Genomic DNA, 13,949 nt, shown 5'->3' on the forward strand with positions numbered 1-13,949 from the left:
GGCAAAGCAGCAAAATTCTTAGATTAATACGTGAACCAAGAGTAGAGAAACACACCAGTGGTAAAAAGTCTAGTTTACATAGACAATTTCAAGGTGAAGAATCATCAAGATGGCATAATGAGACACCCGTAATAATCTCGAACAATCTCGAATACGATGGGTCCTTGTGACAAGAAATAAGTTTAAGTGCTTGCAAGAAAAAAGAACATGGAAAGAACTTCAAATTCAAGAATTCAAGTAGGAAGTTACATAACTTTGACACCTCCAAACTTTAAGTCGCATAACACAGTGAATCTATGAAAGGAGTCGTTCGTTAACCAAAATAAACTCTAATCTACTGTACACTATACGATAGGTAAATACTGTCACCATGAAACTTCACAATAATTTACACAAGTTAGTTCGATTTTTCAAATTTCAAATAAATATTGAAACACGACTAAAATGCGGCATATGGGTGCAAGTTGCAGTGACACTACTGGTTCCACATCAAGCCGGTAATGGTTCCTCCATAACTGCACACATGGAAAATAAAATGTCAAAAAAGTTGTGGGAATTAAACAATCTCTTAAATTCTTCCAAGAAACCCGTTTGAGGGATAGAGACCTTTTCTGGGTCCAGAATCAGCCACCGCCTCGGGAATGACTGGTGCTTTAGTTGGAACATCAGGAAGATCCAACTTCTCTTTTTGTTCTTCAGTAGCCGGTGCCTCATAAGGAACTTTTGGCAGATCTTGAAGGGTTAACTGTACAAAACCATACGTTCTTTAATTTGATTATTGATGGTTTCTGTTTTATGGGATGCATATATCATATGACCCTATTTTCATACATAAGACAAAAAACCAGCGGAAGAAATAATCGATAGGTCAAGAGAAAAGAGATTAGAAGTACAATATAGATATATCTAGGTGTCAGGCAAAGCGGAAGGGGAACTGGGTCGATCTATTCTATGGCGAAGCATCCGAAGCATGATTGAACACTCACACAATCTTTGCCGCAAAAACTAATAGAGAAACTAAAGCTTCACTACTCTAAAGCTGCTTACTTAGAACTTAAAAGCTTAATAGAACTTACATGGAGGTTTTAAAAAGTTCTAAATAGCTCATATCTTATCAGTTCTAAATAGAAAACTCTATAATGCAAACATGTAGAATGCAATGTAACGTCTCCCTCACAATTGGGAAGGGTTTGTAAATGGTTTAAGTTATAAATAGATAGAAACGAGTGGGTAAATAACTAGGTAGTACTTGTGGATTCATTGAAATATGTGAATGAAAAGTGGCTCGAGGGTTTATAGAACATGAGCCAAACATAGGCTTTGAGAGGCCACATTATGGAACAAGAACGAGAGGGAAATTCTGGTGTGATAAATGCAATAATGGAGCAAGAAATCTTCTCTAGCCCTTTTTATTTGGAATGATGTGTGGTTGAAAAGAATGTCCCAATCTCTTTTGTGGAAACCATCTTTTTACACGACTGTCGTGCCATAACCCTTTTATAAAAGAACAAGATGAAACTGAAGTGCAAGTGAGGGAGGGTGCCCATATGACCGTGCAAGTCCTTATTTTTAGAGCCCCCAGTCCCACATTGTTTGTTTCAACAGACTTATCTTGGTCAATTAGACCATCAGTGCAATATTTGTTGTTTTTTAAAGAAAAAAATAAACATGTTGAATGCAAGGCTTCTTCCTCAATAATGGAAGCCAAATAATGGCTTTGACCACAATAAGGAAAGATCTTGCTTAAGTAACAACTAAACACTATTCCTACTCGTGGTGGCTGAATCTAGGATTTGAACCCCACGAGTTAAAATAAAGAAAACTAATGAATAACAATAACAGGAATGGAGATTAAGCCCCAGTTTGACATCCTTTGATTTAATTTATTTCTCATACTCATTTTCAACCACACATTCATACAATAAAATATTCTACACGTAAACCCAAAACTTTTACTTACTTTTTAACCATACATTCTCCAAAAAATAATATTCAAAACAAATTTTTTAAATTTAAGGATGTCAAACAGGGGCTAAATAAGCCTATGCATATGGGACTGTACATCATGATTAGAAAGAGATAATTATCTTTCTTCCACTTCCCTCCCCCACCATCAAACCTCATTTCTGAAACTCATTGTAGGATTACAACCAGGTTATGCAAGAATGTTTTAACAATGTTTCCTAAACAGATTGGGAGGTACCGCATTTATAAAATATATCTTTGTTTCACATGACTACCTGTTTGTCAGATAGATAAATTGAGCACACACGGTAGTCATTTGGAAATTATATACACCCTAGTTCATAATGCTATTACTGTCAGCTTTTTTCATAGATAAGTGCATGAAAACCAAGCAGAACATGTAAGTTGAAGCACATTGATCAATCTCATAACAGGAAAAATTAGAAGCTATAGAGTAAATTGTTCATATAAAAAAGAACAGACCTCAGTCTCGAGATTTTCAAATTCTGCCAAAATTTCCTCTTCGTCCTCTGCTGATAATTTCTCTCCCAAAATTTCATTGATCTCCTGTAAAATATATTGCACACAAATATAGAGGGAAAAGTTAGAGAACGGCCTTTATAAAACAATTTCATTGTAAGTTGATGTTGATATCACTTTATTGTTAACAACACATAGCTGGTGTTGTTATTTTTGTTTGTGATGCTGCAAGCTGCATACTAAATTTGATATTAACCAGCGGAATACTCATTAGTGAGAGGGGATTAGTGTTAGAGGAAACACATAATCATGAGAAGCAGAGGAAAAAAAAAAGAAATAGAAGTCCCATAGAAAGAGCACCAAATTTCCTGGAAACGTCAAAAGGAAATGATATAATCCAATCCCAAATAATGAGTAAAATATTTAACATTGGTTCATTCATGCACTTCTACTTCACTTTCCTGCAGCCCACTATGGAAATGTTAATATGCTAAAGACGGCTCTGATGTTTCTGTGCCTGTGGAAGGCAGTATTCAATGACGAGTCTGATAGCGAAGACAAGCTACTTAACCTGAATTTGTCTTTTGTTATAAAAGCAGTGTTTGACTTACCAAGTTTACACTGAGTATTTTCTTTTTTAATGACATGGTACAATCATAAGCATACTTTGTAATAGCTTTTAAAATGCATAAGGCGTGGCAAGGCATGGAAGTCAAGCTTCAATAGCATACAAAGGTGTTTTCTTATTTTTAATATTGTTTTAATTATTCTAGACCAATAAATAAATAAAATAACGTATAACTTGAATTTATAGTAGCAATATACATATTATTCAAGTTTATAACAAAAACATAATTCTCAAAATCATAAATACCCCCAAATTAGTAATGCTTTGTTCGTGGCCAAAGAAAGCTACGTACATGAGATGGGGTGGTTTTTCGTTGGAATTTATTTCCTTTTCAATTTTTAGCAATTATTGAACATTTTGTTGCGCTTAATTTCAGAACAAGAAAGTACCACATTCTAAACATGAAGGAGCACGCCTTTTATCGTTGGAATTTATTTCGTTTTCAATTTTTAGCAATTATTGAACATTTTGTTGCGCTTAATTTCAGAACAAGAAAGTACCACATTCTAAACATGAAGGAGCACGCCTTTTATCGTTGGAATTTATTTCGTTTTCAATTTTTAGCAATTATTGAACATTTTGTTGTGCTTAATTTCAGAACAAGAAAATACCACATTCTAAACATGACGGAGCACGCTTTTTTTCACCTAGTTGGGCCTTAGACAGTCGACATAGAGTTGACTGACTTTTCCCGTCTAGGAGCTAGTGCGCCTTTTAGAACACAACTTTGTATATATTAACCAAAGGGTGAGTGATTTCTATTCGATGCTTTATTTTTATTTTTCCAAATTTATCCAACCGCAAAAGATCTTTAGAAAGTTTACTATATAAGATGTTTTACACAACACAACGTTCTCAGATTACAGAATATTGTTGTTCACACCAATAATGGCTAAGACAGATGCACAAATAGGGGAAAAAGGTTTCTAGATACCAATATCTTTAAAAAGTAAAGTCAAGTAAGGATCTAAGGAATTTGATTCACAGGATTAATGGATAAATATTGCCAAATAAACTGTTAAGCAACCAATATTGCATAGATCTAACTATTAACAGAAAGAAAGAAGAAATCAACACGAAACTTACATCTTGATAAGCTTTGGCCTCAGCAGTATCATCCATCAGTTTTTGAACATCATCTAGATTGATCTCACTTTGTATTGCTTTAACAGCATTATTTCCTGCCTTCAAACTCTCAAACACTGCCTTCTGCTTGCTAGCCAGTTCAACATCTGCCAACTAAAACACTTTGATAATCAAGCACTCTGATATATACAGGATACATATAACTGAATAAAATGCTTTACAAACAACACATGAAGACATGCAGTAGAAAAGACAATAAATGAAGAATGATGAAGACAACAAAATCAAGTTAACTTACTTGCTGCTCAACATTGATGAGCCAAGCATCAACTTGCTTCAGTAAGTCTTCCTGAACCTTCTTTTTCTTCAAAGCCAATAAAGCTCTATCTTTCTTCTTTTCCCGAACCAAGTCTTTTGCAGCTTGTTTCTCGGCTTCAATGACAGCCTCCAACTGAAAAAAGTAGATGATGGAAATGACTAAAAGCATGTTTCGGAAGTATTTTTAAATGGTTTAATTGTCAATATATAAATGAGTGGTGGATAAGTGGCTAGTAATTGTATGTCCTCAAATAAGTGGATATAAAATGGCTTGAGTATTTATAAACATAAGTCAAACATAGACTAATATAAGAATGCCACCACGGATAGTGATCTATAGTTAGGGCCCATTTGACATGACTTTTAATTTTGCTCCTTGTAAAAGAGCTTTTAGAGGAAGCCATCTTAATTTTTGTTTTGAAATTAATTTTTAAAAGAGCCTTCTATTCTAAAAGTGCTTTTAGAGGAAGCCACATTGGACCAACTTCCTCTAAAAACTCTTCTAACTAGAAAAAACAATTTTATAAAATTAGCCAAAAGGTCCAACAGCTGCTTTTAGGTCTCAAAAGCTCATTTCGACTTTTCAAAAGCCAGGCAAAACAGGCCCTTAATATCATATTAGGAATCTCAAAAGAACACATCAATTATATCTTCTTTCTCTTTTTATGTGATACAATTTTGATACTGAAATTATATGATACACCATTTCCCAAAATTTAGAAATGAAGCGACGTATTTAGCAGTATACAAATGATACATCATCTTTTCTCTTTCAAAATTTAGAATTCAGATTGCACTTCGGTACACTACAATTCATTGCTGTATCTACCATACGATGAGCATTTAGTAAACAAGTAGCACTATAAAGCAGTGTTGCATTACAATTCAATAACATATACTTCCTCACATTTAATCAAATGCAAAAGAAGTCTATGACACTCGTATTTATAGCATGTGATATCATTTTACCTTTCACTATACGCAAGTTGCACGATCAAAACAGATATAGTACAAATTGACATCAACATGAGGAACAAAAGAGAAACCAGGAAAAGAGTTATGATGTTTTAACAAACTTGTAGTTCAGGAGTTCTGACAGGGAGAAGAAATTTAGATGCATCACCAGGATTTCATATGGAAAATACAGGGAAATATGCATGCTTGTACAGAAGCATGACAGTTAGCTTATCTGCAGGCATACAATTTTCTAGAAACTAGGATAATAAAAATGAAATATTTAGGCATATCAAAAAGGATCAACATCATGCCCAGTATATACCCTATAGAAAGGCTCAGGTGGGCCACAGCATATTTCTGCTGCTATGGAGACACTAAAAAGAGGAATCACAAATTAATGAAAAAGACATATAAGCCATTCACTCCCCTCATGAGGAAACTATGAAGCAAAGCAAAAATCTACTTAAGATTAACGAGGTATAGGCAGAATGAAGCTGATAGTTTAAACAAACAAGATGATGAAAGGGGTGAGTTTGTGATGAAAACCAATCAAGCAATAATTTAGGTGATGGTGAGAAGCACTGGAAGCGCCTCCACATTAATACAATCGAACTGAGCACTAAGTTTAAAATGTCATATACGAACTTTGGTGCAACATTATCAACACTCCCATGCAGGACTGGAAAGATCCTTGGAAGGAAGTTTAAGCAGATGTTTTGGTGATTTGACAAGCTTCAGATCATGCAATTGACAAGAGGACGGAAGCACATTATACATGAGAGGATGCAAAGTACCGAATTCATTAATGAGCAAATTTGGCCATTCAAGTAACTGTGACCGTGTTATGGATATCCAAATTCAATCAGAAACTATCTAGTAAATAGTAATTGTTCCTTCCCCATACTGAAAGAGAGATGGATTGGATGGACCACTGGTTCTTTGTTCCACTTCTTCCTCTGTCTTCTCGTGAAAATTTTAGGCTTTATTTAGATCATAACTCTGCCATCTTATTGCCTTTCGCATCACATTTTAATTACGAGAACAACTGCAAATTTACGGTTTTCTTTCATTGCAAGAGTGATAAGTCAGGGCAATAGAAAGAAGGATCTCATGACACAAGCCACTAGCCCACCTTATTTAGCCTTAGAATCTAAATAATGTCAAATGCATATAATGAATCCCCCAAGAGCTTCAATTGTGGCTCTTCCCATAGAGAATCTACATAGACATATTATAGACGAAAATGCTCAATAGTCAACCCATCATAAAAACCCATTATTTAGATACACTTTTTTGAAAAATCAAAATCCCTCTCTATATTGCGACTAAGGTCATTCTTCTGAATATTATATTCAGGATTCAAACTTGACAATGAAACCCAATCTAACTCATTATAGATAACCCAGGAAAAAAACCAGATTCACGGAGAATAGTCAAGCACATATAAACAAATAAGGATACCTGTTCCTGATGTTGAGCAAGCTTACGCCTCTGGGTTTTGAGAGAAAGAATGGCTTTATCAACCTCTGTAATCTTCGGTTTCTTCACGAATATATTTCCCATTTTTCTAAATCTTTTTAGCCAAACAGAGAAAAATCCCAATACATATGATAAGTAAAAGATTTACCTTGCCAAGAATGGAAATTCTCTCTCTGCTCGGAATTACTGATCGATTGAGAAAAGAAGAGACAGAGGCTTCGAGATTTTTAATGGGTTTGGGCAACAGAGGAGAATGGATCACTAGGAATACCATACATGTGATGAAAAAGAAATATCTATATGAAGAGTAATCACATGGAGGAGGTTCACTTTGAGGGAGGCTCCCTTAGAAAAGGAGTAAAAGTTATGTGGGAATCAATAAGGGCACATCTTGCGATTTACCTTTCTGAACAGTTGAGGGGTCGGAGGTTCAGGGACGAGGATATAGTCTGGCGCAAGTTAGGACACCTCGTTAAAAAAAAATAATAATAATATTTATATCAATTCGAATTTCTAATATTTTTTCCGCTATCTTTCTTTGTTCCCCCATTTGGCCCCTATTAATTTGAATTATAATGAGACAAATAGTATTTTTTTTAATAAAATGAGTGATTGTAAAAAAATGAAAAGTTTCCGACTTACATGTAATATTATTTTATTAAAGATTGCATGGTTAAAATTAAGAGAGAGAAATTTAATTTAAATTGATGAGATTTAAAAGGGGCCAAACAGTGGCTAATTTCGTAGCTAACATAATTCTCCTTAGCGTTTTCTAGGGATGGCAAAATGGTTTGCCCATATGTCGTCCCTTCGCATAGGGGAAATTAGGCGGATATGAAATATGGTTTGTGTCCAAACTTGCTTCGAATTTTATTTTTATATTTTTAAATTTAAACCATATTCAAAAATAATAATATATAAATAAGTAAATGAGCTGGCAAATAAAGATATTTAATCTATATCATATCCATCTCGTTGTCATCCCCATGCTTTTTTTCTTTTAGGTTGTAGTGTTGAACTTTGGTCTATAAGCAAATGCTTGAATACCAAATTTATTGTGTTATTATTGTTACGCCCGAAGTGAACCCACTTCAACCGATGTGTGGAAGAAACAAGTAAATTAGTACAAGTGTAAACGACCCGAAAATTTTCAAAAGTCTTCGCTTCGAGACGTTACCTTGTGAGGCCATCAGGTCGTGTGTCACAAAATGGAGGTTCTTCCTGATCAGCCGATGGATCGACCTCTTCTTTGGAGGCAGCTAATAGATCACGCAGACGATCTCGAAATCGTCTGAGGACAGCTCGCACCAAGGGAGAGTGCCTTCAAAAAATAAATACGAGTGTTAGTTATAAACCGAACCGAAGAGAATAAAGAAAAAATACATCTATAATACTCACTAAATGTCGAGTACTTCGTGGGGACCGTAAGAGGTGCAGGGGGTCCCCCTCCATCGTGTCCCATCTCCTGGCAGCCCAACACCACGAGCTCTTCCACTCTTTGATGGAGCTCGGCAGATCGAGCACGAATGGAGTATGGAAACCCCAAGAAGTCAGGTAATACCAGCCCCTGGTCTTATCCCCTCGACTGTTACTTTCGGAATATAGAGGGTCTGAAAAACTGAAAAGGGCATCTCCACTCCCAGTGACGCCTCTTTCCATAACATCCAAGAGCCCACCATCTGGCTCCAGGAGTTCGGATTGAGTTGGGTCGATGCTAAGCCATAAGACCTAAGCGCTGGGTGAATTGGAAGCCTAAGGCCAGCCCTAAGAATCGCCTCGCTTATCGCCACACACCCCGGCCTAGGGTAGCAGGCCCTCTCGTCAAGCTCGGGTAGGATCAGGTTTATGCTATCAGGTATCCTATATTCGATCCTAAGTCTTTTCAGGTCGGTCTCCTTTAGATTAGAGGGATAATCCGACACCCCCCAATGCACAGAGGAGTCTACTTAAAATTCAATTCAAGTTTACTAATTTCGTATGGAATTCAAATTATATAAACAAAAGAGAGTTTGATTTTGTGATTATTCTAAATTAATTTTAAAAAGTGGTAAAATTAGGGTTTTTATCAAATATGAATGATTGTATTGGATGTAGAATCTGCTTATTGCTATCTATTTCAATTCTTAATTTATAATCTAGTTCAAATCATGCGTTATTGACAATCGAGAAAGTTATAATATATAATTTTCTTTTCCAAGACAAACTAAATCTATTCTAACCACGACCTAAATCTATTTTTAGCCTGAATTCGAATTATTAGAATGCATTAAAGTTTAGATTATCTGTATGATTGCAAAAGTGATCAATATTATTTCTAATATTTATTGCACATACATTAATTTTGTCGCGTTCTAAACTTATTGTGAGTCTCTCAACACTACAACAAATAATTAATTATTTAATTGGTGGCTAATCAATTAAAGAATAGAATGTGTATGCAAAATTAATCAAGAAACACAAGAATTAAACTAAACTACTAGTCTTAAATTAAAATAAATAAACAATATGGTTCATCGCATCCAATACATAAAAAGAATTAACTTGGCATGTTATTTAATAAATCACACAAAAAGATTGGAAAACATCACTTGGAATTGAAAATAATGATTGTAGAGTGAAAAATCAATTTCTTCTTCTTCTTAAATCTTCAACTCGGACTACGAATTTTCAATTTGTTGTGTTAATTACCTTTGAATCCCATGCTAGCCTCTTTCTCTTGGTGAAAAATAAGAATATTATGTGGTTTCCCATTCCAAATATCTCTTGTAAGTTAAATAGTAGGTTAAATTTGATTTTTATAAGAGTTTAGGTTAAAAAAAGTGCGCTAGGCTTTTCAGGCCCAAAAATGGCCCCCTACACCCAATATACTTCACTGCACGTGCGCTGTAGGATGTGTTTCCTCTCGGTAAATGGAACTTAGGGTGTTGCGAGCACGTGACATTTGGCCTGTGCACGATCACGGTTGTAAAACTTTTCTTTTTGCTGTATTTTGGTCTTTCAATTTCAATTTTCATTCATTTTTCAGCTTATTTTGATATTTTCTTGGTCATTTATCTTCCAATTTCATCTAATTGACTTCACACTTTCTTCAATCATCGTTATTAGGTCCGAATCAACTATTAGTACTTTGCGACTTAGTCTTCAAACTTTGGAGTCTGTCCATTTTGGCCAATTTTTCGATCATTTTGTCCACTTTCATTATTTTTTATCGAGATGCATGTAACAAACAAAATATATATATAATTAAGCTCCAATTCATTTAAAATAATAATAATTGTTCTAGTTTAACGACTGAGATAAGTGTATAAAATACAATTATCAGACAAAACCTTAAAATTTGATACAATTTTGATAAACGCAAGAAAAGATGAAGAAAAATATGAGCTCTTGTAGTGCAACGGAAAGAAAAGAGTTAACCAATGAGTGACACTTGAAGAGATAGAAGAAAAATTTGCAGGAAAAATTATCTAAGGCACGCTCTTGAGATAAGATACTAAAAGGAGAAAATTGACTGTAGTATATTTTCCGCTCAAGCGAAGGTTTTAAGTTTAGTCACGACCAATATGGCTCTGGACATTTTTCAAGGAAAAATATTGTATGTTTTGTATAAGTTTGGATCCCTTATATATACACTAAATGTCTTTGGCATAGAGAAGGTTGGACAACCTTAGCACACTACACCAAAAATAGGTTTTCGCAACGGGCAAAAAATGTTGCTAAAGGCCTACAGCAACGTTCAGGCGTCTGTTGCAAACCTTGACGTTGCTGTTGAGGGTTAAGATACAACAACGTTCAATGAACGTTGTGAATAAGAGATACTGCAACTTTCATTGAACGTTGCCGTAAAGGTTTACGGCAACGTCGTCATTTACAAATTTTTATTTTATTATTATTTTATTTTTTTATTTTTCCTATTTGTATAGCTGTTTACCAAATCAATGACAAAATAAAAAATAAAATAAAATAAAATTGGCTTGCGTAAAATTGATATTATTTTATTAATCAATAGACAAAACACATCATTATAATAAATTGAAGAAATTTTTTTATTAGCATATTGCCCATCAAATAAACATCTTACATTCCTCTCAAACAAAAGAAAATTAACTAGTGCAAGGCCTTCCTTAGGCTGCAACTCCAAAAAACCTAAATCTACACCAGCAAGTTTAAAGGCTTCCTCGACATTTAGAGTTTCTCCTGTGGGTCCAACAGCCTTAGAATTAGGCCACCCTATCAACATACCAGCAATGTAGGACAACGGAACAAGATCACCCGAGGCTGAGATCGTGCCACGGAGGGGTAAGCACAGTGTGATGTTGTGGTTAAGAAACTTGGTTATAGCTTCCAAAATTTCGAATCTGAATGTTGCAGTGTGACAAGACTCTATTCCATTCTCAAAAATTCCAGCATTCAAGAACCTGTCATATTCAATCATAATGCCAATAATTAGAATTTCACAATTCAATTTAATAGCTGCAGAGTCTTGTGCAATGTCTGCCAATAAATTCAAACAGATAATATTTTCTTATTAACATAAAAGAAAAACTAAATTTTCAGTTTTCTTATCAAAAAATAATGGATGCATCCATTCGTAAATATTGAATTGGTTTCAATCAAGATGGCCTCAACTTCTTAAGTACTTTGCAACTATTAAATATCATTACATAGATAAGGCATCCACTGCTTGAGCTCCTTAAATTCAATAAGCTATAAATAGGAGCACCAGAATTTGTAGTGAAGAATGGGGAATTGTAGGCACTTGATGGACGGTACTGAATCAAAATAATAAAGTAATAAAATCGCCATAGATAAAAATAGAAAAATACAGTATTTTTAAATCATTTCAGAGTCAGACCAACAACCAAACTTCCAATGATCCACCAATAAGCGAGGCTTGTGAATTACTGAAAAAACAAGAAATAAATATTACAACATTTCATTTTAAATCATTTCTTACTTTGATATATACAGCTTAAAAAAAGAGTTAGCATGACATTCACGGAGAATTTATTCCTCCAAACAAACCGTATCCACTAGGCAAAGCAATTGCTATGAATCTAAAGGAATGTCCATGTGTAAAAGTTACATACCAACAAAGTAATTGATGGAGGGAGCTGGAGCTGGAGCTGGAACTGGAACTGGAGCTGGAGAGGTATCGTTCTTTAAGGGATAAGGCTCACGAGGAACTGAAACATAATAGATAAACCAAAAACGAAAATACATCAAAGCCTCGTTCAAATCTTAAGTCACGTAGATAGATTACAATGCAGAGTGCCTAGTAAAATTGAAGGCTTTTTACTATAATGATATCCAATTTTGGTATCATGTACTCTCAAGTGGTCGGTTCCAAATAACATATTATTACACCGTTGATCAGGACAATAGGAGGTTCATTGATAAACTACCATATATTAGCCTGCATATATTTGTAACAGAGGTGATTCTTTCTATTTGATTGGGAACCAATAGGACACAATTCGGGCAACAAAATTCAATTGTACTTCTCACAAAATTGTATCGGTCGATTTCAAAAGAGAAAATGTCACAAATACTTGCTCCAATTGATCGTTTCCATTTGTGCCAACAATTAAACAACGTAAACTACTTAACCAAACTCTAAACCCAAACAGTAATATTCCCTCAAATCTTGTTTCAAAAACAGGAACACAAGTTCCTTGCACCAACCAAAACCTTTGTAAACCATTTTGGGCAACACAATAATTAATCATTCACAATAACTTTCTACTTCACCAAATTCAAAAAATGGTTTATATGAATTTAATTGAGTAAATAAATAAAAATTTATTGGCAATGGAGAAAGCCATTAAATCAACTTCATATTCGCAAAATAACTCAACCACCAATCAAAATAATAATAATAAAGCCAAAGCATTAGTGGAAGAAATAATTACCTGAAAATGGGGTGGCAGAAAAAGCTCGAACTGCTTGAGGCTTTTGAAATTGGTGAGACAAATCGATATTTGCAGACAATAATACACTTCGAATGAGTTTCATTTCACCTATTAATTAATCATCAAACAACATATTGCATTAAAGAATTCGTTTTTTCTAATTCTAAATATATGAAATCAGTAAACAAAAATGAACTTTTGGTTTATTGTAAACAAATTTACACATACTGAAAACAAGAATTCGTCTTTTCTAAATATATAAAAACAGTAAGGTTCGCTGCCTTAGGACTAGTAAAAACAAAAATGAACTTTTACCTTGCAAATCAACATAAACTCACACAAAAATGAACAAATCTTTAGAAAGTTACTTTAAAAAATGCAATCACGAAGACAAACAGAAGAACCCTTGCTTTGTACCACAGGACTCGATAGTCAAACAGGAGATCTACCTTGCATAGCATAGTCGCCGAGTTGTTAATCGTGACAGAGTGTAGTCCCTCAAGCCGCGGAGGAGACTGATGGACCGACTAAACAAGTTGTTAATCGCGGCATCGCGACTCACACGGTTTGGGTTGAAAAAAGGGCCGGCTTGTTGTCATTTGTGAAAGAGTGAAGGGGAGGGAAGAAGAAAGGCGGCGTTGTTTTCGCCTGCGTCGTTGATGGTGGCGATGGAAGGAAGGCAACGCCGCGATTCTAGTGGCGAGAGACCGAGAGCGAGAGAAAGAGGGAAGAAATTAGGGTTGTCATTGGCAGGAACTTGAGTTGTTAACCACACTAACCGATTGGGTCGGGTCGAGTCGAGTCGGTGGGGGTGGTTTGTGTTTTGTTTAAGTATTAATTTATTGCAAAATGCTACTAAAACCTCTAACGACAACGTTCATTAAACGTTGCTAAAACATTTAAAGGCAACGCTCTTTGAACGTTGCCAAAACTTATTAACAGCAACGTTCAATGAACGCTGTCAAAACTAATTAGCGACAACGTTTATTGAACGTTGCTAAAACTAACTAAAGGGAACGTTCAATGAACCTTGCTAAAACGCCAAAACTTATTAACGGTAACGTTCATTGAACGTTGTCAAAATTGAATGCACGTTGCAAAAAAAAATAATAATAACAACAACG

General features: G+C 34.9%; 1 protein-coding gene and 1 long non-coding RNA gene across 2 annotated transcripts; both read right to left on the reverse strand.

The window, feature by feature from the left end:
- Positions 1-197: 197 nt before the first annotated feature.
- LOC111393567 (vacuolar protein sorting-associated protein 20 homolog 2-like) lies at positions 198-7,163 on the reverse strand. The gene is made up of 6 exons (XM_023019164.1): positions 6,896-7,163; positions 4,458-4,610; positions 4,160-4,312; positions 2,449-2,532; positions 607-745; positions 198-515 (listed from the first exon to the last, which is right to left on the reverse strand). Exons 1-6 carry the CDS (start codon positions 6,995-6,997, stop codon positions 490-492), a joined length of 657 nt encoding a protein of 218 aa, XP_022874932.1. The 5' UTR covers positions 6,998-7,163; the 3' UTR covers positions 198-489.
- A 3,778-nt stretch (positions 7,164-10,941) lies between these two features.
- LOC111393568 lies at positions 10,942-13,575 on the reverse strand. Its single transcript, XR_002702446.1, has 4 exons — positions 13,275-13,575; positions 12,826-12,933; positions 12,004-12,099; positions 10,942-11,331 (listed from the first exon to the last, which is right to left on the reverse strand). It is a non-coding gene; the product is annotated as an uncharacterized LOC111393568 (long non-coding RNA).
- Between the last annotated feature and the right edge of the window lie 374 nt (positions 13,576-13,949).

This window comes from Olea europaea, chromosome 4, assembly GCF_002742605.1.
Source record: "Olea europaea var. sylvestris chromosome 4, O_europaea_v1, whole genome shotgun sequence".
NCBI lineage: Eukaryota > Viridiplantae > Streptophyta > Magnoliopsida > Lamiales > Oleaceae > Olea > Olea europaea.